This window comes from Pectinophora gossypiella, chromosome 28, assembly GCF_024362695.1.
Source record: "Pectinophora gossypiella chromosome 28, ilPecGoss1.1, whole genome shotgun sequence".
NCBI classification, from domain to species: Eukaryota; Metazoa; Arthropoda; class Insecta; order Lepidoptera; family Gelechiidae; genus Pectinophora; species Pectinophora gossypiella.
In genome coordinates, this window is record NC_065431.1 from 295,011 (window position 1) to 316,238 (window position 21,228).

At 39.0% G+C, this 21,228-nt stretch overlaps 3 protein-coding genes across 9 annotated transcripts in view; 1 reads left to right on the plus strand and 2 right to left on the minus strand.

Moving 5' to 3' along the window:
* The window catches only part of LOC126379175 (uncharacterized), a 56,874-nt gene extending 46,653 nt beyond the window's left edge, over positions 1–10,221 (minus strand). For 2 of the 7 annotated variants that reach the window (XR_007568274.1, XM_050027842.1), the window contains exon 1: positions 10,010–10,167. The gene's annotated coding sequence lies outside the window, so the exon portion shown is untranslated. Of the gene's footprint in view, positions 1–9,273; positions 9,637–9,670; positions 9,810–10,009 lie in introns of those variants that run through there. The other 5 variants (XM_050027846.1, XM_050027847.1, XM_050027843.1 and 2 more) reach the window with 5 other exon arrangements.
* A 298-nt stretch (positions 10,222–10,519) lies between these two features.
* On the plus strand, positions 10,520–12,233 carry LOC126379280 (peptidyl-prolyl cis-trans isomerase FKBP2-like). The gene is made up of 3 exons (XM_050027988.1): positions 10,520–10,828; positions 11,087–11,198; positions 11,633–12,233. The coding sequence occupies exons 1-3, from the start codon at positions 10,646–10,648 to the stop codon at positions 11,776–11,778; spliced, it is 441 nt and encodes a 146-aa protein (XP_049883945.1). The 5' UTR covers positions 10,520–10,645; the 3' UTR covers positions 11,779–12,233.
* Positions 12,234–13,716: 1,483 nt separating this feature from the next.
* LOC126379227 (26S proteasome non-ATPase regulatory subunit 13) lies at positions 13,717–20,536 on the minus strand. Its single transcript, XM_050027918.1, has 9 exons — positions 20,380–20,536; positions 20,183–20,296; positions 19,670–19,805; positions 19,011–19,159; positions 18,245–18,404; positions 16,451–16,636; positions 15,618–15,758; positions 14,758–14,920; positions 13,717–14,540 (listed from the first exon to the last, which is right to left on the minus strand). Exons 1-8 carry the CDS (start codon positions 20,493–20,495, stop codon positions 14,765–14,767), a joined length of 1,158 nt encoding a protein of 385 aa, XP_049883875.1. The 5' UTR covers positions 20,496–20,536; the 3' UTR covers positions 13,717–14,540; positions 14,758–14,764.
* Positions 20,537–21,228: the final 692 nt, after the last annotated feature.

Below are 21,228 nucleotides of genomic sequence, written 5' to 3' on the forward strand. Positions count from 1 at the left end.
TACGCGGTTATTATCATAATTAAAGCACATAATAACGGGTTCTTACCGCGTTGAAATCACGGAAATATGAGACCCGTGATCATGGCACTTGCAACAGTGTCGAAATATCGGGAGTCTCATATTTCCCTGATTTAAAGGCGGTAAGAACCCGTTATTATGTGTTTTAATTATGTATGTGTGTTGAATAACACAACTGCAATTCCTGTCTGCCACAAGCCTTTCTCTACCGCCTAACCAGCTTGGCGAATTATAGGAGCTGTGGCGTCGAATCGTATTTATTAAACTCAGCCTCACCCCCTCATGGATCGATGAGTCATTGACACCAAATGAGCTGTACGAAGGAATTATGTGTCGAACATAGACCTCGTATAACAAATAGACAACCAATCTCTGTTAAAAAGTGTGCATTTTGCCACAAGCGGCGAGTAACGACACTCATCACATCACTAATTTAAGAGCCGCGCTCTTGTCGGTGTAGCATTCTCCATTCTTGTCTATCAAAGGCCAATTCCTTCACTATATAAGACACGACGTTCGCCTTCTCTTTAATCTGTTCTAAGTAAGCTCTTCTTGGTCTTCCCCTTCCTCTCTTTCCTTGTAGCTTCCCTTCTATGATGTTTTTAATAAATTCGTCGTATCTTATTAAGTGTCCAATCATCTTTCCTCTTCTGTCCTCAATGTTACGACACTGTAGAACCGATATTTGGTTGTGAGAACGTAAAAAAAAACGTAAGTACTTATTATAGTTTGCAAAACGTCCCGTCTTAATTTTAAAAAAATCGTCTCCAAAGACCTTTCGTAATATCTCATTTGACTAGCCTATGAGATTCCGTGGTCTGAAAAAAAATCAAAATTTCAAAAGAGATTTATTTTTTATTTTATTTTTTTGGTCTGCATACTCTCTAGTTTCATAAATGTTCTCCTCGGTCTACCCCTTCCTCTCTTCCCTAAAGGTGCAGGTCGTCTCGTATCAGAAGGTGAAGGATTTGGCGGTAAGAAAAGAGGATTGGCGATTACTGCACCGACAAGAGCGCAGCTATTAAATAAAGAACAAAAGAGATACATAGTGGGAAACATACGCGGTTTTATTTACGAATTCTTTCCAAAGTGACATTTTCCGAGTCAGTTTCGCGTAGAAGTATAAACTTGACTTTGTAATGCGTTATTTTCAGAATGAATACGTTTATGATAATTCTTTTAGAGGGCAGTCGTGTGGGGCGTGTAGTCACAATCTTGAAATCACCATTTGCAAAAAAAAACAAAGGGTTCATGTCCTTTGTAATATCATCATATAGAAATGACACCAGGGTTGATGAGGTTGGTACTCCACCTCACAACCCACACGATAAGAAGAAGAAGTAAATAGAAAAGACTATAGAGAACCGGAGAGGAAATATGATTGGCCACCTGATACGACACGATCCATTTATAACAAACATTATACAAGGAAAAATTGAAGGGAAGAGAGGAATGGGTAGACCTAGGATAACATTTATGAAACAAATAAAAGAGTAGGTGCAGGTCGTGTCGTATCGGGAGGTGAAGGTTTTGGTGGGAAGAAGAGAGGAATGGCGATTACTCCACCGACAAGAGCGCAGCTCTTAAATAGAGAGAGAGAGAGAAATGGGTAAATAAATTAGCCACTATTAGGTGGAGACTTGTAATTAGCCTTTAGTTATTGTCTGGTTATTATTTTAGAAAATGTATATGGACTTAAGTCTTCCTCAAAATAAATAAATAAATAGAGGACTACCTCAATGAGAAATATAGTTGTGAGCTTAATTTATCATTTAGCGGCTGTGGGTTGTGGTTAGTGATGTGATAGGCTGTAAAAGGCGCATATGTTATTTAAAAAGAGCTTTGTTACCTAGCAGCAGATAGGATCAGATAACGGACAGACAGATAACTGTCTCTGTGGTCCAGTGGTTGAGCGTTGGACTCACGATCCCGAGGCCCCGAGTTCGAACCCCGATGGGGACATATCATAAAAATCACTTTGTAATCCCTAGTTCCGAAAGTAAGATGATCTGTGCTTCGGAAGGCACGTTAAGCCGTTGGTCCCGGTTACTATTTACTGATGTAAAAGAGTAATCGTTACGTGAGCCATGTCAGGGGCCTTTGGCGGCTCAATCATAACCCTGACACCAGGGTTGATGAGGCTGGTATTCCACCTCACAACCCACACGATAAGAAGAGAAAAGGATCAGAGTACAAGAAAGAACAATAAAAAAATCAGCCAGTGTCTTAACTACTAAAGAGTTTTTATAACAGAAACATTCCCCGGTTATGGTTGCCAGCTTTAAAATTTCCATCGCGTCAGCTGAAATCAATACTCCAAAACATTGAACGTCGAAAAAAGCCCCCAAAGACAGGCCAGACACAAAATCTCTACCTACAAACAGTATTATCTTTGGGAAGATAAATAAAAAAAACTCCGAGGGAGGGGTCTGGGGGCATCGACCCTAGGGGCGCGACGGAAATAGATCGCGCGGGGGTCCCGCCGGCGTCGGCTGGTGGCCCGTGTTAGGTTATATTTGGACCATTTTGAGGCCAACACTCCTTCTTAGAATCAGACTCGCACATTGAGGAATGAATGTTATAATCGCTTTGAAATTATATTCACTGCGTTATTCAGGGCGCGTTCAGCTGCTTATCTTCCTGGAATAGCTGAAAACGACAGCGATTTTGTCTTTACTAATATGATGGAATATAAGATAATTATCATAAGAGTCCATCGTATCTACCTTAGGCCTACTTATCAAAAGTCGCTCGCTTCTAGTTTTTCAAATTCAAAAATATCTATATTCAATAGGTAACATACCTCTAGTTACACTTTGAATGGTCAATTTTTACATAACGAACGTCTCATCCGCCTAAAACTACTGCAGCTTCACACAACCTGTATAGTCGGGGGTCAGAAGCTGCAAGAAAAACCTCGGCACAGGGCCCTAGACGCTCTTTAAAAAAAAAGTTGTCTACTGAATTAAAAATAAATAAAACAGTTTATTTATCGTCGTGGAGATCCTTGGGGGAGGCCTATGCCCAGCAGTGGGCGTCGTACGGCTGATGATGATTTATCGTACAGAAAAATCTAGGCTCCTAATATTGTGCTTTATTTATCGTAACTGTGAATATGCTAAGTAAATGGTGTGAGATCAACCGGTGTGTTTCATTCGATCATCTGATGAACTAGCCCCCAAACTTCACAGATCCAAAATAAGATTTTCAAATGAAAAGTACACTTTATTGTATGGAACTATATTTGCAACAGTGTCGAAATATCGGGAGTCTCATATCCCTATTTTAAACGCGGTAAGAACCCGTTATATGTGTTTTAATTATGGAACTATATTTTTTTTCAATATTTTGTTCTTTTAATGCTTTTATGCCCACATTACCCACCCTGTTAAGAGTTTTATGTACGTAGGCAACATATATAACATCGATATTATACATCGATATAGCTGCACACATAAATCAGATGTAGTTTGCCCGCGTCTGGCTGGAGTGTATCAGTCTTTTCAGGGAGTACATACGCGTGTATTGATTTTGTCGGCGTAGGGCGGCCTCGCGGCACCTGAGTTTAATAATATCTGGATGCAATTTTCTGTCTCGTTTCCACTTATTTAATTTACCAAATGACCCTACGGTCTCTGTTGTCCTGTGGTTGGGCGTTGGACTCACGATCCGGAGGCCCCGGGTTTGAATACCGGTGGGGACATATCACAAAAATTGGCTAATTTTGGTCTTGAAATATTCGTGGAAGAAGAAGGTTTGATAAATTATAAAATATGGAAAAGGGTTCTATGTTGACAGGGTCATTTAGTCTCTTCTTATCGTGTGGGTTATGAGGTGGAATACCAGGCTCATCAACCCTGGGGTCAGGGTTGTGATTGAGCCGCCAAAGGCCCCTGACATGGCTCATGTAACGACCACGTACTTACATTAGTAAGTAGTAACCAGGACCAACGGGTTAACGTGCACGGATCATCTTACTTTCGGACAATCAGGTGATCAGCCTGTAATGGCCTAACCAAACTAGGGATCACAAAGTGATTTTTGTGATATGTCCCCACCGGGACCAACTTCTGGACCACAGAGGCCGTTAGAACTTACGTAAATTGGCGACATACATTAGTTCTAACTGGATATTTGCATAAAGACAAAAGGTTCTAGGATATTTTAGCATTCCCGGTTATGAAATTGACTTCCGGAGCTCGAAGAACTACCAAAACTACCTATCTGCAACGCACAACAACACATTTGACGAAGAGAGTAACAAAGTAAATAATTGCAATTCTTTATAAATGCATTTGAACTATAAAATAATTGCACAAGAGTTACAAAATGGAAAACAATTGTCATTGATTGCAATGGCAGCGAGAAATGGAAAACATTGGGGACAATAGCACGCTGATTCGGCGCGGTGGCAGGGGTCCGCGGGGGACTGAAAAACCCGCAAGTACCTCTATACATTTCAATAAAAAAAAAAAACATAAATAAAATTAACACACGTATACAGGGTGTTAGTGACATCGTAACGAATACTGAGGGAGATGGTTCAGACCATGATTCTGAGTTGATATCTGTCGGAAAATCTTTCTTCTAGGGCTCTAAAAAGACCTCATCAATGCAATTCACCTAAAAAAACAATATTTCAATTTGACATTAGCGCATATATAAAAATAAGTGCGTAATGTCAAATAGCAAAATTTTTTTTTAGATGAATTGCTTGAATTACTTACACTTATTGGCGAGAGAGAGGTTATCAGCAAGGACTTTGTCAATTTGGAAGCAAAATCTTGTCATAGACAAAATCAATAGCTTTGAATCAGAAAAATTTACTCAACGTAATTATCACGGATAAACTTGTTGAAGGTCAATTTAACATTTTTTAATCTACATCATTACACAAGATCTATGAAGCTGAGGAGAAGAAATGACAAGAAACTGCAACAGCAACACATCTTTTAAATCAATGCAAGTATACATTACAAGTTATTAAAAAACTAGAGTAACTTTGTTTGTTCTACTGGGGGGGTTAAAATGGCTACATCGAAGCAATGCATCTAAGAAAGCAATAATGCGCATATAAAATTAAGTGCGCAATGCAAACAAATGTCAAATGCTTTGTTAAGATGAATTGCTTCGATGTGGCCATTTTACACCCCAGAACCTTATAATGAAGACACGACTCACGCTTGGCTACATCTAGTTGTACCTTGTAGTATCCCTCAACGTAAATAAATGTAATCATTAGTTTACTACTATACTTTAGTAGTTTATAGTAGTAATACAGCAATGACATCATGCATGATTTTCATGTTGTCTTGAAGTCTGGAAACAATACATGACGTGTGCTTGTTCTGTTTTGAAACCTTGGAGTTGTAAGCTAACTTTTGTACACACGTTTTGTACCCATCTTTACACACATACATAAACTCACGCCTATTTCCCACTGAGGTAAGCAGAGCCTATGGAATTCCATTTGCTTCGATCCTGACACACTTCTCTTGCTTCCTCCACATACATCAATTATTATAAGGTTAGTGATTATTTAGAACATATGAATGCATGGGATTAACTGTCTGAGAAATGATATTAGGCAGCTAAATTACTCCATTGTATAATAATATTTTAAGTTTATTTAAAAAAAAAGTCTAGGGCCCTGTCCCGAGGTTTTCTTGCAGCTTCTTTTCCCCTGCTATACAGGTTGTGAGAAGCTGCAGTAGTTTTAGGCGGATGAGACGTTCGTTATGTAAAAATTGACGATTCAAAGTGTAACCTACTGAATAAAGATATTTTTGAATTTGAATCGCTTCATACACGCACGCCGGTTCAGAGTAGATCGTACTAAAGTTTTTCTAAAGACATCTCCAATTTGGTCCATGTAAGTCTTTCTAGGTCTTCCGCTGCCAGCCCTACCATCAACTTTCGCTTTATAGGTATACCGCTTTCGCAATTCTATTATCCTTCATCCGCTCTACGTGTCCAAACCACCCATACCCATCTTTAATGTGTTAAAATATCCTTGTGTCGTCGAAATAAGGATCTGAATCGAAAGTACCAGCTACTGGTAGTTGCGGCTACCGGATACATCCCTCTTAGGGACGGTACTGAAAAATATCGGCGCCTACGACGACCCGATTATTCTAGCCATCGAGGCGGCCAACCAGTTCGCGACAACAAACACTTCAGGACCCCGATACCGAACCCTCCGGCGTAGATGATTTCCCTCATTCGGCGCTTATCGCTATCGGCCCAATTCTCTCAGACACCCTGAGCTGAGGTTGGCGTAAATGAACTACATAAATCACGAAATCTGACAGTCCTGATGCCTGAAATTGACAACTGTTTTTACGGAAATGAATTTTATGTCAACACTGAATGGTCTTTGCTGAAAAGTTATTAGATTCGATATAGAAGTTATTCAATATTATTCACACACACACACACACACATACACACACTCTTGCATCATCTTACATACATAATACACACATCAATGTTATAATTTACACGTTTACTACATTGATTTAAAAGATGTGTTGCTGTTGCAGTTTCTTGTCATTTCTTCTCCTAAGCCATAACACTTTGCGAAATGACGTAGATTCAAAAATGACCTTCAGTAAGTTTATCCATGATAATTACGTTGAATAAATGATTCTGATTATTAAAGAGATCTATTTTAGATATAAGCCTACCTTTTGTACGTTTTCATTGCTATTGGTTATTTATTTACGTGTACAATCAATAATTTATTTATAATCATATACCCACTTCAATATTTCGTACCATTCAGATAACAACAAGTAAATATGACTTCTTTACGATATACAATGAGGTGATTAATGTAACACTGTTTCTGTATAACTCAGCAGGGTCCACAGACAACGGCGCCGTGCCTCGCGCTTTAGCTAGATGTCTGGGTAGCATGATGTTGTTAGTGGGCTGAGTTTTCCGCGTGTAGATTCTAAGATGGTCCACTATGCATATGATGTAGTATGATCTTAGCCTGGACACGGCCTATATACGTCCCACAGCTGGGTACAGGCCTCCCCTCAATCATACTCCATCACGCTGCTCTGCCCTACGGAATGGTGGAGGTTTTTTACGTCTAATACCCAGGAATAAGGGCTTAACGCCCCCTTGACCCTTAAATGGGCGAAAGAAAAAGATATGCTGAATTTTTTTTAATTATTACACTTAGTTTTATAGTCCTAATGGATACGATGAATGATATGGTGAGAGGTTAACCCAACGCTTATATTGATAAACCATCATTAAAATGGCCATCTGTATATCGGTTTTTACGACATATTTGGGTAGATCATCCAATTACCTGAAGTCAATACCGTTAATGTAAAAATATTCTAGAAAATTTTTGGGCTTTTTGCAAATATCCAATTGGAACTTACGTAATTTGGCGACATATACAAATTCTAATTGGATCTTTGGAAAGAAGATTCTATGTATTTTTGCACGATGTTCGTGCCTCACTCAACAGGGTCCACACAATACCAGCGTCGTGGTTCACGCCGCGACTTGTGCTGATTGAGGCCCTTTTATCTCAGGACGTCCACCACTTTATGATCATTTCGACATCCGTTTTGCTTTTTTTGTGTTTTGTAAAAATATTGGTGTGGCGTCCTTTTATAATAACTATTTCTATTCTATTCATTTACGGTAATGATATTGACTTTCGTTAAGTTCCGTTCGAAGAACCACCCTTTTACGCCCGGAAAGGCAAGCAGCTCAGCAGTTTTGTTATACTCCAAGCAGAAAAATGATTGAAAAGAAGAAATGCATTACGTACTTAGTAACTGAGGCCTGTCAAAACGAATGCATTTACGAGCATGCGCGAAGATGGTAAGGTACACGTCGATTACCTACGTAATAATATCTTATTTAAATGGCTCTACGTCTGTGCTTATTTGCTGGAGCTGCGTGGGTGCAGATGTTTAAAATCCATTCTATGGTCCCACGCACGTCGTCTAAGTTGCTGGGGGATTGTTTTGTTAGGGTTAACATGACACATTTGGACTATCTGTAAGGTGGGGAGGCAACGACAGTCTATCACCATTTACGATTCATCGTTTTAGATCTCCAATGACACATGTGGTGCACGTTATCTTATGAAGACTTGTGGCTTTCTCCACTCCAACATGGATCACATGCGTTGAGTCTACCTGTCCGACAGTGATTTCTTTTACATATAAGCCTCAACTCATTGACGTATAATGTGTTACCATAGGCTCTACCTATACAAGCCTAAACTTGTCAAAGTTAGTGAGATCCCTTTTACAACTGATATAGGTAAGTCGACTCCTCCGGAGACTCCGGAATAGGCGCAATAAATTTCAATTTGCTCTAGATGTTATGGTTACCCCGTTTCGAAGGTCAAACAACATCCTAGTTCCTGCGAAGTTTTTGAAAGGGAAGTCTTTTGCAGAGTAGAAACCGACTCATTATCCCGTACGTAATTGACGCCAGAAAATTCGAGACAAGCTGAATCACTCTGGAAGGCTCATCTACTATCGAGAACCAGATAGCACGCTACCATAATACATAGAAAAAAAAAGCATGTTGATACCCGATGTACAGAAAGAAATATCGATATATTCTCTGATCAACACCGTTACTTTGTAATGAAAATGACGATGGTCCTTGATAGTCAGGTATTGATTGACTATTACCAAAATAGCTTCAAGAATTCTGAGTTACATGCTGGCTTGGGGGACAAAATCACAACAACATTGTAGGTATATTAATGACTGCGGAATAGTGAAAACTTCACGCAGTAAGATTAGCAGAAATTTTAATGTTTGATATGTTATACTTTTAGAATTATGCTTATCTCTCTAGGGTTTTCCTTATGATTACAAGTGTTTGAATATTCCTATTGTTACTGCAATACTGACAATATTGAGGTACATTCTTCGTGATTAATCAACAGGGGAAATACATTTTATGAGCCTTTACTTTTTTTGTTTTGCTTTTACTTTCTGGTAGCCCTTAAAGGGAAAAGTGAAAAGAAGTGTAAATAAAGAAAATAATTGATGTAAACATGTCTCAGACTGTAGGAGAAGATTTAAAATAAATTGTAACACTTCTAAAAAAATATTGAAACTATAAATCTTAAGAAAAGTACACTGTATATCTTATCAGAAATTTTTACGTTCCACATAGTGGTAAACATTAGGTTTGGTCGTTTGACCGATAAAGACGTACATTAACTCTAAATAGCGCGCACAGGTACCACACAACACTCACCGAGTAAGAAATCCAGACACTTAAAAAGTTACACACGATAACAGGAAGCGCTGAGACACAATAATTTTCTTTGGCAGAGAACCTTAGAGGACTGAGCGCTCGAGAACACACTGATGGTTAAAACATGATCACAAAGCCAACATATTTGGCCGATCCCAAAATAGTATAACGCAGGCCCCAACTAATGTTATAAACATTCACTGACTCACACATGCAAGCAAGACCCCCAATAAAAAAATCAATATTTAAAACAATTACCCGTGACTGTGCTCTGACGCGAAAAAAACTAGAAACGCAATAGCGAACGAAATGGTCGACTATCATGTGCTGAAATGTGTGACTTTTCACGACCACAACCTCAAAAAGGGGAAAACTACTGAAATAGACTGGTACTTACAGCGGAGGCCCACCGCGCGACACCACATCACGTATGCAATTAGCGGCGTCCAATGTTTTTTTAACGATGAAAAATCAATAATTTTTAAGAGCACAAAATTGTTCATATTTTTCCATTGGGGCCCGCTTTCCTCCCGCGGTCTCGGTCGCGCACTTAAAAATGAAAAACCTATTGCAAGGAAACTGCGCGCGAGAGCGAGATGGCTATACGTCGCGACGCCGATTGTAAATAATGACAGGAACGAATCATAACAAACGAGAGAGACAGCCGACAAGTGATTAACAAAATAACATTCATTACGTAATATTGATGGAAATTAAAGAAAAACTGTTTACTTACCAGTTTTAATACAAATACAGTTAGAGGCAACACAAATTGTGCTTAGATATTTTGGAAACATTGCACATGCATTTTGACGGCGAGTGAACACCCGTCACGTAGTCGCCATTTGCAAATGCGTGCATCGCTCCCGATTTCACTAGACTCGTGATGTGAAAATTAGGTATTAAAACTTTACGACATTTTTGCAATGGGACAAGGACAACGTTATTTCATTTATATTTCTAGTCATTTTAAACAATTTTATCAAGGGAAATTAATTTCTGGTATTGCGTATAATTAAAATCGATTTGGAAAACAATCGATTAATTATAGTAAATGGCCATATTGTGATAGCAACAAAATAACGCGAGCGCGGGTTATTTGAAAAATTACATATATGCAAGATGTAATATACTTTAATAAGAAACCATTTCAAAAAAATGCTTAAACTTTAAAACAGCTATACTTTCCATAAAATCGATATTCAGTGTTTTCTTTTCTAACACAAAGAGGAATATGGCAACACTGCATTTCTTATCGATCGAAGTCGTGTTGTCAAAGGATTCGTGTCATTCAATTTTCTAATTCAAAAACACGATTTAAATTGCAATTTTATTACTAAAAAACAGCACACAAGTTGTATTAAAAGATATAATGAAGACTTTTATAGCTACAATTTGTAAAATTCTACTTTTCGTACTTATTGTTTTTAGTATAATCCCGTATGTTCTGTCCAAAAGTGATGCGGTGAAAAAATTGCAAATTGGTGTGAAAAAACGGCCGGATAATTGTCCAATTAAAAGCAGGAAAGGAGATATGCTTTATATGCATTACACGGTAAATATAACTTAGACATAATCCATTTTTCTGTCCACTAATTGCAACAGTTGTTTAGGTTAAGTTTTACGACTTTATAAGAGATTTTGCATTTTCTAACAAGATCTATTTAATTTCATAAGGCTGAGAATGAGCTGATGATCTCTCTATGGACGGGTTACGGTACGATTCACTACTCAATCATCCGTCCCTTTCCTTTTGAGTGGATAAGAAAATGACCGGAATATCTTAACAATTTCCTTTCTCCTATATTTTCAGGGAACATTGGAAGACGGCACAGAATTTGACAGTTCTATTCCTCGAGGCAACCCTCTTACATTCACACTCGGTTCCCGGCAAGTCATCAAAGGCTGGGACCAGGGACTCCTTGGTAATAATAAACATAAAATTAATTTATTTTTAGGCAACTTAGCCCATAGATGGTTAGTAACAACTTGAACTTAAAATTGAAATATTCATCATCTCCCTAGCATTATCTTGTTAATCACAGGGTTTTTACAGAAGTGACTGCCTGTCTGACCTTCCAACCCGTGAAGGGAAAGCCTGCAATACTGGTTAGGTCACATACCTCTGAAAATGAATTTCTCGGATGATTTTAAAATTGAAATATTGAATTAAATAATTTACTGTTAAAAATTTAAGTTCAAATTATTATTATTATTAAAGTTAAAAACCTTTATTACAGGCAGTTAAAAACCTTTATTAGGCCTGTACCTATAAAATAAAAACTAAATATTTTTTTTATTTTCCAAGGTATACATTTTTGACTCTTCCATACCTATCAATTACATTTTCTGCTTCCAGGTATGTGTGAAGGGGAACAGAGAAAGCTAGTGATCCCACCGGAGCTCGCATACGGGGCAAAGGGTTCTCCACCGAAGATCCCTGCACACGCTACGTTGATATTCCACGTTGAGTTGGTTAAAATTAAACGGAATGATGAGCTATAGATTTAGGTGAAATCGTACAAGTCATAGATAATTGTACATTTACATAGTATGTACATAAAATTATTATGTACATGAAACTAAGTAAGTGATACACATCTTTGTATTACTTATCTATGGATATTAAACAGTTAACATAAAGATATTATGTTTCATACCTTATAAGGTTACCAACATTCCAAAAAATTATTATGGTTACCTTATATGTAAAACTAGGTAAGCGTTTTTTTTTTTAAATGACATTCACATTTGATTTTTCTTAACAGAACCTCGCTATTATTAATCGCTATAACATTATATTATTATTTAACAAGTCAAGGTTTTGTTGAAAGTCATATCAGAATGTGGTCTTTCATAAAGGCGCCAACATGTTTTTTTACAATAAGGTGACAATATACTAAGTCAAAGATAAATTATGAAATTCTGATTACTAAATAAAGACAGATCTACTGACAAAAAGGTTTTGTTTTTTTCTATTTAATGTGAGCAAACTACAATAAAACGTAAATGTTAGTAACATACCCAGTTTTAATCAGTAATTGTTAAGTAGCACAAATATCACTCTTATTACGGTAACCAAATATTATTACTACAAATTATAATAAGAAATATTATTACAAAAGAATACAGCAACTAGTCTTTCAGTTTTCTCTCGACAATAATCGTCTTCACTTGTTTTTTTTCTTCGTAGTCCCAGACGGAACACCCGCCAAAACGTTTTTCTCTTAAAAAGTGACGTGATGTTCCTTTTTTGAAATTGCCAACATTAACTTATTCTTCAATTTTATTAAAGAAAAACCTAATGACGAACTATTGGATTGGATATTGTAAAGAAGATTACTGAAGACTTTATTGCTGAAATTTGACAAAAGAGAACTTAATTACATATGACATTATTTCTCGGATTTTACAACAAGATATAAAACCGAAGACGTTATATTTCGGATTGGACAAAATAAATTACTACGGAAGACCTTCCTTATTGATATTGAGCAGCAAAGGAAATGTACTGAAGACAAGGCAGCATGGTCTTATGATCTTAGCCTGATCCTCAAATGGGCAAAAGGAAAAAAAAAGTAGGACGGAACACCCGCCAAAACGTTTTTCTCTTAAAAAGTGACGTGACGTTCCTTTTTAGAAATTGCCAACATTAACATATTTGTTCTTCAATTTTATTAAAGAAAAACGCAATATTAAGTGCGGCATATTATCACGTTTATCTATGACGTCACAGTGTGCTTTTTCACAGAAATTACGTAAGGTAAACGCTCCTATTAACGCCACCCAAAAATCGACATCGGTTACCGCCACATTTTTAAATTGCGGATATTTTGAATTGTGTCCGAGATAGAAAGAAAATTGGCGAGAAAATATTTTGAAAAAACGTTAGCGTCTATAAATGCGACATTTACTAATCTTCATGAAATAATTTTGGCCAATTTTTCAATATATCGTAATAAATAGAAAGAAAATACCCGGGTATGAAACTTATACATATTTATTTAGAACCACGATTAATTAAAATATTTTTGATGAATAGACGCTGTAATTTGGACTTAAATAAAAACTTGTATGGGCGCCTCTGGGCGCTCGCCATTCGTCTTTGATTCAAATGTCAAAAAAGATACATGCATTAATTGACCATGAAACGAACATACCCCTGAGCGCGGGCAACAACAGTCTCATTTCTGTCGGGTTATTGGCCAATGTAAAATTTTTAGACGTTGTTTTAGATTTGTGCTTAAAATTGACGTGTGTTCCATAAATTTTATGCTTGTCGATTACCCGTCCCTTTCCTTTTCGGTGGATAAGAAAATGACAGATATAACTTAAAATAAAATTAGATGGTATTTACGGGAATTAGCACCAATGTAAGTTTTTTGCGAGGGTTAGGTCGAAGCCCGCCGTTCCGCGGTTTATGGGTAAATAAAACAAATTAAATGTTACAAATGCTTTAACTATATTTTTATGCAAATACATCGAAATATCAGGTATATAATAACTATTGTAATGCAATCCTTTTTAAAACACTGACAACCGTGTTCTAAGATGTTCACTCGACGCGCCCTTCATTTCCGCCATTTTGATATTTCAAGTTGACATTCACCTCCTCGGCTTGAGGACTTTACTCACTGGAGTCAAACCCCTTCGTAAACTTAATTCACCCGAGCTAATTCACCTAGGTGCATTAAACTAACTTTTAGTAATCTATAATCACCATACATACAACATACATATCATAAACCCTATATACGTCCCACTGCTGGGCACAGGCCTCCCCACAATCAACCGGAGGGGGTATGGAGCATACTCCACCACGCTGCAATCTTTAATCTTCAGGGTGCATTTACTTTTTAAAAACTTTATTCACCTTATTCACCTGGGTGCATTTAAGTTAACTTCAAGTTTACTTTATTCACTGAAGTATTGAAACTTTTTATCAGTAAAAATCCCTTCGGGAACTTAATTCATCTGAGCTAATTCACTCTTTTTAAATTTCAAGCAGGTTGATAGGCACTCAATGAAGTGAATGAGTACCTATTCAACATTTAAGTGTCATAATCATACTGCCAACATAATAATACGAAAATGACGTCATGCCTGACTGGAGTAAACCCGAGTTAGGGTTGAGGCGCTGTATAAGAATACCAATTTAGAGCTGAGTTCTGACGAGGGAGTCTAGCAAGTTCCGAGTGAACATTTTGGAATATGGGTGTAAGATTCTTCAGTTTCAGGATCCCTTCCTCACAAACACGATCGGTTGCCTGAAAGAAAAATAAGCATTCCTACATAAAGGGCATTTCACATATTACTTCACACCGAAGTCGGTGCCTCGAACTCAAATGTGTCTTTGTTCAGTTCTTCCTCTTATCGTGTGGGTTGTGTGGTGGAATAACAACCTCACCAGCCCTGATGTCAGGGTTATTATTGAGCCGACGTCCGCTTCGAGGACATCGAGCAGATGGCTAATGGTGTACGTACGTGTGCGCTAGAGTGTGAGCAGCTCGGGCGCCCGCCGCTGCAGCAGGCCGGCGGCGGCCGCCACGGCGCCGCACCACGCGTCCAGCCGCGCCGCCAGCGCGCGGGCGCCGGCCCGGCCCAGCGCGCGGGGCCGCACCCAGCGGATGCACACCGTCGAGCTCACCTAAGGGGCAACCGTTACTTCAGCTCTACGCTCATATTTAAAGATCTTGGAACTATGTTTGTACAACTAGATGGACCAACAAAGTGAAAGACTCATCGTCATCCAAGATTTACGCAGTCTTAAGGGAAGCGCTAGACGGAAACCGGTGGAGGCAGATCATCCGGTCCAGATGCAACCCTGATGGTGACGACGATCCTCAGATATGAGGGACCGACCCAAAAGAGAGAGAAGTATGTTTGTATGAACTGCTGTTGCTATCGATAGGAGACTATCGAAATCAACACTATAGAATTGTATAGCTAGATGATTTTTCAAGGCCAACTTGACCTCGTGTTCAGAGGAATCTATGAAACCACTGAACCAATTTTGGAAATTGTTACACCTGTCGAAAGCTACATTAGTCCTAAATACTATAAGAAGCTACTGAAGTCCACGCGGACTAAGTCGCGAGTGGAAAACTAGTAAAACATAAAATTCTGGTTGAACAAAGGAATCGGTCCCAAAATGTTACCTTGTGGCACACCATATTAATTTCCCTTACACATGTCTACTATAAAAGGATTACTAGGTCAATATACTGCTTGATAATGTTTTCTTAGGTCTCTTTATTACCTAAACGCTTTAAAACTTTCCAGACAATTAAAATGTGAGCCTAAAGGCACTTAACATAAGAAGGTAATGTTGTCAAAGGCCTTACTTGGTCGATGTGTCCCTTGATAAGGTTCTCAGCCAGGGCTTTCATAACTAATAACTCCACCTCTTCAAGCGGCACCCTCGCCTCGCGTGCTATCTCCGCGAACGTCAGCTTCCGTTGAGCTGATGTACGGTTGAACGCCATCTGGAAAACGATGTGGTAATTTTTTATATAAGAAATCAGAAATAAATGTTATTATCATACAGGGTGTTAACGGCCGGACTCACGATCCGGAGTCCCCGGGTTCGAATCCCGGTGGGGACATATCACAAAAATCACTTTGTGATCCCTGGTTTGGATAGGACGTTACAGGCTGATCACCTGATTCAGAATGTGAGATGATCCGTGTTACGGAAGGCACGGTCCGTCCCTTTTCTTTTCGGTGAATAATAAAATGACAGGTATAAATTAAAGTAAAATTAGGAGGTGTCTGTAGTAATAGGGGCCATTAATCTTAAATAAGATTTTTACATAAAGTAAGCTTCACATCCATCGCTCGGTGGCGCAGCGGTAAACGCGCTCGGTCAGTGATTGTTGAAGTTAAGCAACTTTAGCAAAGGCCGGTCATAGGATGGATGACCTAAAAAAAAAAAAAGTTTTCATATCGAGCTCCTCCGTGCTTCGGAAGGCACGTTAAGCCGTTGGTCCCGGTTGCATTAGCAGTCGTTAATAACCACCAATCCGCACTGGGCCCGCGTGATGGTTTAAGGCCCGTACTCCCTATCCATCCATAGGGAAGGCCCGTGCCCCAGCAGTGGGGACGTTAATGGGCTGGTGATGATGAAGCTTCACATGAGCCTTAAATTTATGTTCTGACAATAATAATGTTCCCTCACCTCCATTAGACACAGGATGGCGATCTTCTGTCGCAGCTGACGGTCAGCGCGCTGTATGTCCGGATGGGGGTGCGCAGTCCTCACGCGGTCGAAGGCTGCCACGTCGCCGGCCGCGACTGCCTGAAGGAGCGCGTGCGCCCACTCGTCTGATGTACCTTGCAGGGATTCCAGAATAGGATGGACCAGCTGTTATGGAAACATTTATTTATTATGGTGCATCAACATCTAATATACACTTTGATAACATGTCACATTAACTTTTTTGACAAGTTAAACCACAAGTCTCATTAAATGTCAAATATCGGGCGGCCTCTGTGGTCCAGTGGTTGAGCGTTGGACTCACGATCCGGAGGCCCCGGGTTCGAATCCCGGTGGGGACATATCCCTTTGTGATCCCTAGTTTGGTTAGTACATTACAGACTTTACTGATGTAAGTGAGTAATTGTTACATGAGCTACGTCAGGGTCGGCTCAATCATAACCCTGACACCAGGGGCCTGTTTAATAAAACTTACAATTGTAAATTACAACGACAATTTGATGTTCATTACGTAGCTAATATAATAATAATAAAAAAAGAAACGGAAAATATTGTGATCACACACTCCGCAATGTACATTAAATTGTCATTGTAATTTACAATTGTAAATTTTATTAAACAGCCCCCTGGGTTGATGAGGCTGGTATTCCACCTCATAACCCATACGATAAGAAGAATGTCAAATAATATGATAGTGCGACAGGGTTTCAAAGTGCGCACATGATATTACTCATGCTGTACATGCAAACACATATATACACCCACGCCTATTCCCCACCGGGGTAAGCAGAGACTATGGAATTCCTTTTGCTTCGACACTGACACACTTCCCTTGCTTCCTCCACATTCATATAGTTTCGTACGCAAACTCTGCATGGGGGTTCCTTTTAGGACGTAGCTCACTAAGGATTTTAGGAAATTCATTCCATTTTACTTTTCGACTTATTTTCGAATTTTATTTATGAATTAAGTAACAATGAGTACGACGTTTGACCGCTTTTATTGATTTTCTTCTTATCGTGTGGATTGTGAGGTGGAGTACCAACCTCATCAACCCAGGTGTCAGGGTTATTACTGAGCCGCCAAACGCCTGACATGGCTCATGTAACGACTACATAATTACATCAGTAAGTAGTAACGTGCCTCACTTAGCAGGGTCCACAGAATACCAGCGTCGTGGCTCGCGCCGCGGCTTATGCTGAGTGAGGCCCTTTTATAAAGGACACCACCACCATCGTTGACCAGTCCATACACTCGATTGTTTGTGTTTCTTGTGTATGTTGTTGTTTTTTATTTTTTATTATGTGTTTGATTGTAAGTTATGTGTTACTCCGTGTTTTTATTGTATATTTTTTGTTTGTTTTATATTTGTTGCTGTGGTGTCCCTTTATAATAAACATTTCTTTCTTTCTTTCTAACCGGGACAAACGGCTTAACGTGCCTTCCGAAGCTTTTATTGATGATATTAAAGGACAGTATTGCCATAGAAACTCCAAAGAAAAACTCGTTTTGACGTTTCGTAAAAAGCCTATATGTATTCATTGGCTTTTAAAAGATGTGTTGCTGTTGCAGTTTCTTGTCATTTCTTCTCCTCAGCCATAACACTTTGCGAAATGACGTAAATTCAAAAATGTTACATTGACCTTCAACAAGTTTGTCCATTATAATTACGTTGAATAAATGATTCTGATTTCTGCATCTCATTTGACTAGGTTGTCGAGTTGCGTGTTGCAGGGCAGGGCACGCGGCACTCACCAGCTCGCCGAGGTCGTAGACGGTGGGCGCGATGACGGCGGCCAGCGCGAGGCGGAGCGCCACGGCGCGGCGCTCGGCGGGCGGCAGGTCGGCGCCGCCGCGGCTGCAGCCCAGGTAGCGCAGCGCCGCGCGGTAGTAGCGGGCCATGGGGCCGCGGACCCTGCAGCACCACACCAGGGTTCACAACGCCACATTTCATTTATTTGCATGATGTACATTATAAAAAGGTCTTAAAGTTAATAACAGTATCAGTCCATAACCCTAATAGGGCATCGCAAATTTACATCGTAATTGAGAGATAATGTTTTGTAATTTTGCTGTTTGTTCCCTTTCCTTTTCTTTTTTTTAATATAGGCTAAGTCTGTTACTAACCAATTTATGGATGTTGTAATCAGGTTTTTTAAATAGTAATTAACAATAAATTAAAGATCTCAAGCATTGTTAAATAAAATTTTTGTGTTTGTAAAATGACAATGAAAAAATGGTAGAAGCTATATAAAAATAATTGTTGCTTGATATTTAGATCACAATATGTATAGAATTATGTTGTTACCTATATTGCTTCTCTTTATTTTGATCAGAATAATAATGGGTGGAAGATGTGTTGTACCTGAGTATAACAAGAGTCATTTATACTCAAAAACATAGATAAAAGATGTATATGAATGATCCATTAAATTGGAAGGTTAAACGAAGGAAAATCTGTACAACGCCATCTATATTGTTTTTGGGGAACATAGATTGGAAAGTCGGTCATTAACCATACCTGTAGTACTCAGCAGCAAGCTTATAGAACCGTCCGTGCACGGGGGTGACTCCGTCGGCGTCTTCCAGCGTGCCTTCAATGTCTGTGATGATACGCTCCGTGGCGTCCAGGTCGTTGAGCTGCTCCAAGTAGATCTGGCCTTGCAGGACCTGCAACAGAATGATGAGGAACAAGTTAATTACAATATAACGGCCTCCATTGTTGAGCATCCCTGGTTCGAATCCCGGCGGGGACAGACCACAAAAATCACATTGTGATCCCTGGTTTGATTAGACATTACAGGCTGATCACCTGATTGTCTGAAAGTAAGATAATCCATGCATCAGAATGCATGTTAATTCGCTGGTCACGGTTACCACTTACTGATGTAAGTATGTAGTTGTTACAAGAGCCATGTCAGGGGCCTTTGGCGGCTCAATAGTAACCATGACACCAGGGTTGATGCGGTTGGTAATCCACCTCACAACCCACATGATAGAAAAAGAAGATTGACCCTAGTGGCCCGATAGAGATAAGCGCTGAATGAGAGAAATCATCGACCATGCTGGTGGGGTCGGTAATTCCATGGTCTCTGCCTACCCCAAAGGGAAATAGGCGTGATATTATATTATGTGACACTGTCACAGTTGGGTGAAAAGTAATCACATTGTGTTTCTCACCTTGCATAGTGTGAGCGCTTCATCGTTAGCTTTGACTTTAGGCTCCACCTTCTCGAGGAAAGCGATGGCGTCTTTCTTGTTGGAGTACTGCTGCACGGTGAATGCCAGGATCTCTACCAACGAGAGTGGGTTAATCCTGGAAGAAGATTTTTTATGTGAGCAGTTTATATGGAACAGTTGCCCATCCATTCAAACCCCTTAGCAACCATGCTGTTGGAAACCAGCAACAGGGTGAAGAGGCCTAAGAGAATTGATGTCAAACTGTACTACAACTATTACTGTGTTTGTTGAACGGTATTACAATAAATTTATTTTTTTTGTCTAGGGTTAGGGCCCTGTGCCAAGGTTTTTCTTGCAGACATATTTCCCTATACGGGTTGAGAAGCTGCATGGTTTTAGGTGGATGAAATGTTTGACAAAAATATATTTGTTTAAAAACAAGAAACGATAACTTAGATTAGATTTCGTCTAAACATTGGATCGAAAGTATAGTGACTTGCAAAATCAACTTACTTGTTCTCAAATGTGCATAGAAAGTTATTGTACAGCTGTATTAGATTGTCGCCGCGCTGCAGCGAGGAATGTTTCACAAAGTCCATCAATTTTAGCGTCAACTGATGCCATAATCTGTAAAAACAAAGACGTAAGGTTAGGTTTGTTTATCGACCGAAAATTGAAAGAAAGTCGAAGATGTTGCGTATGAAACTTACTTTTTATTGTATAGCTCTTCTAGTTTAGCCCATTCTGTCGCCAAATCCGGCTCGGCGGCTTGTTTTTTCGCTAGAAAATCACCAACATCAACCACTGCAAACTTTACGGTAGCCATCTTTCAAAATTTGTTGAACGTAATGATGTGAAGTTAGTCGCTATCAATTATTTTTTATTTTCTAAGGCTAGAGTTTATATTCATTCAACCATAGTGAAGTTGTTGCTTGTGCTGCCATCTAGTAAAGAAGTATGTAAATAAAAGTAAATCGTGCCATCTAGTAGTGAGTAGCGGAAGTAATTAGTACTTAAAATAGCCTATAGATGTCTCTTTTAAAACTAAAATTAATACTAGTTGAACTACATGAATATAAAGAAAAGTTGGATTAGGTAATTCACTATTACTTTTCCTTCTTAGGATAGTAATAGGTATCCTTACTGTATCTTATTCTACTCACCCCAATAGGGTTTACGAGGTTGGTTTGTGGAACGTAGTACTTTTTCTGTCGAAAGAAACCTTCTTAGGGCGAGCATCAGGAGTTGCTGCAAGTCTTATTGATGTCATAGGGCTCTGCCCAGTCCGATAGGGATACTAACGTGACTTTAGATGATTATAATGACGTATCTCCCGTCTCTTTCTCACTCAGTGAAGTGCTATATCTCTATCCTACTGTCATTACAATAATATTATATTTTACAGGGTACCTTATTTTTAGATTTGATTCCGATGGCATTCACTGCTTGGCCAGACAAACGGGGAGCGCTGAGAATTCTACTTTTTGATAGTGTAACATAAAATAAATGAAAAAAAGAAATAGCATGTGCAAATTAACACGCATTCACGCATCCCTTTT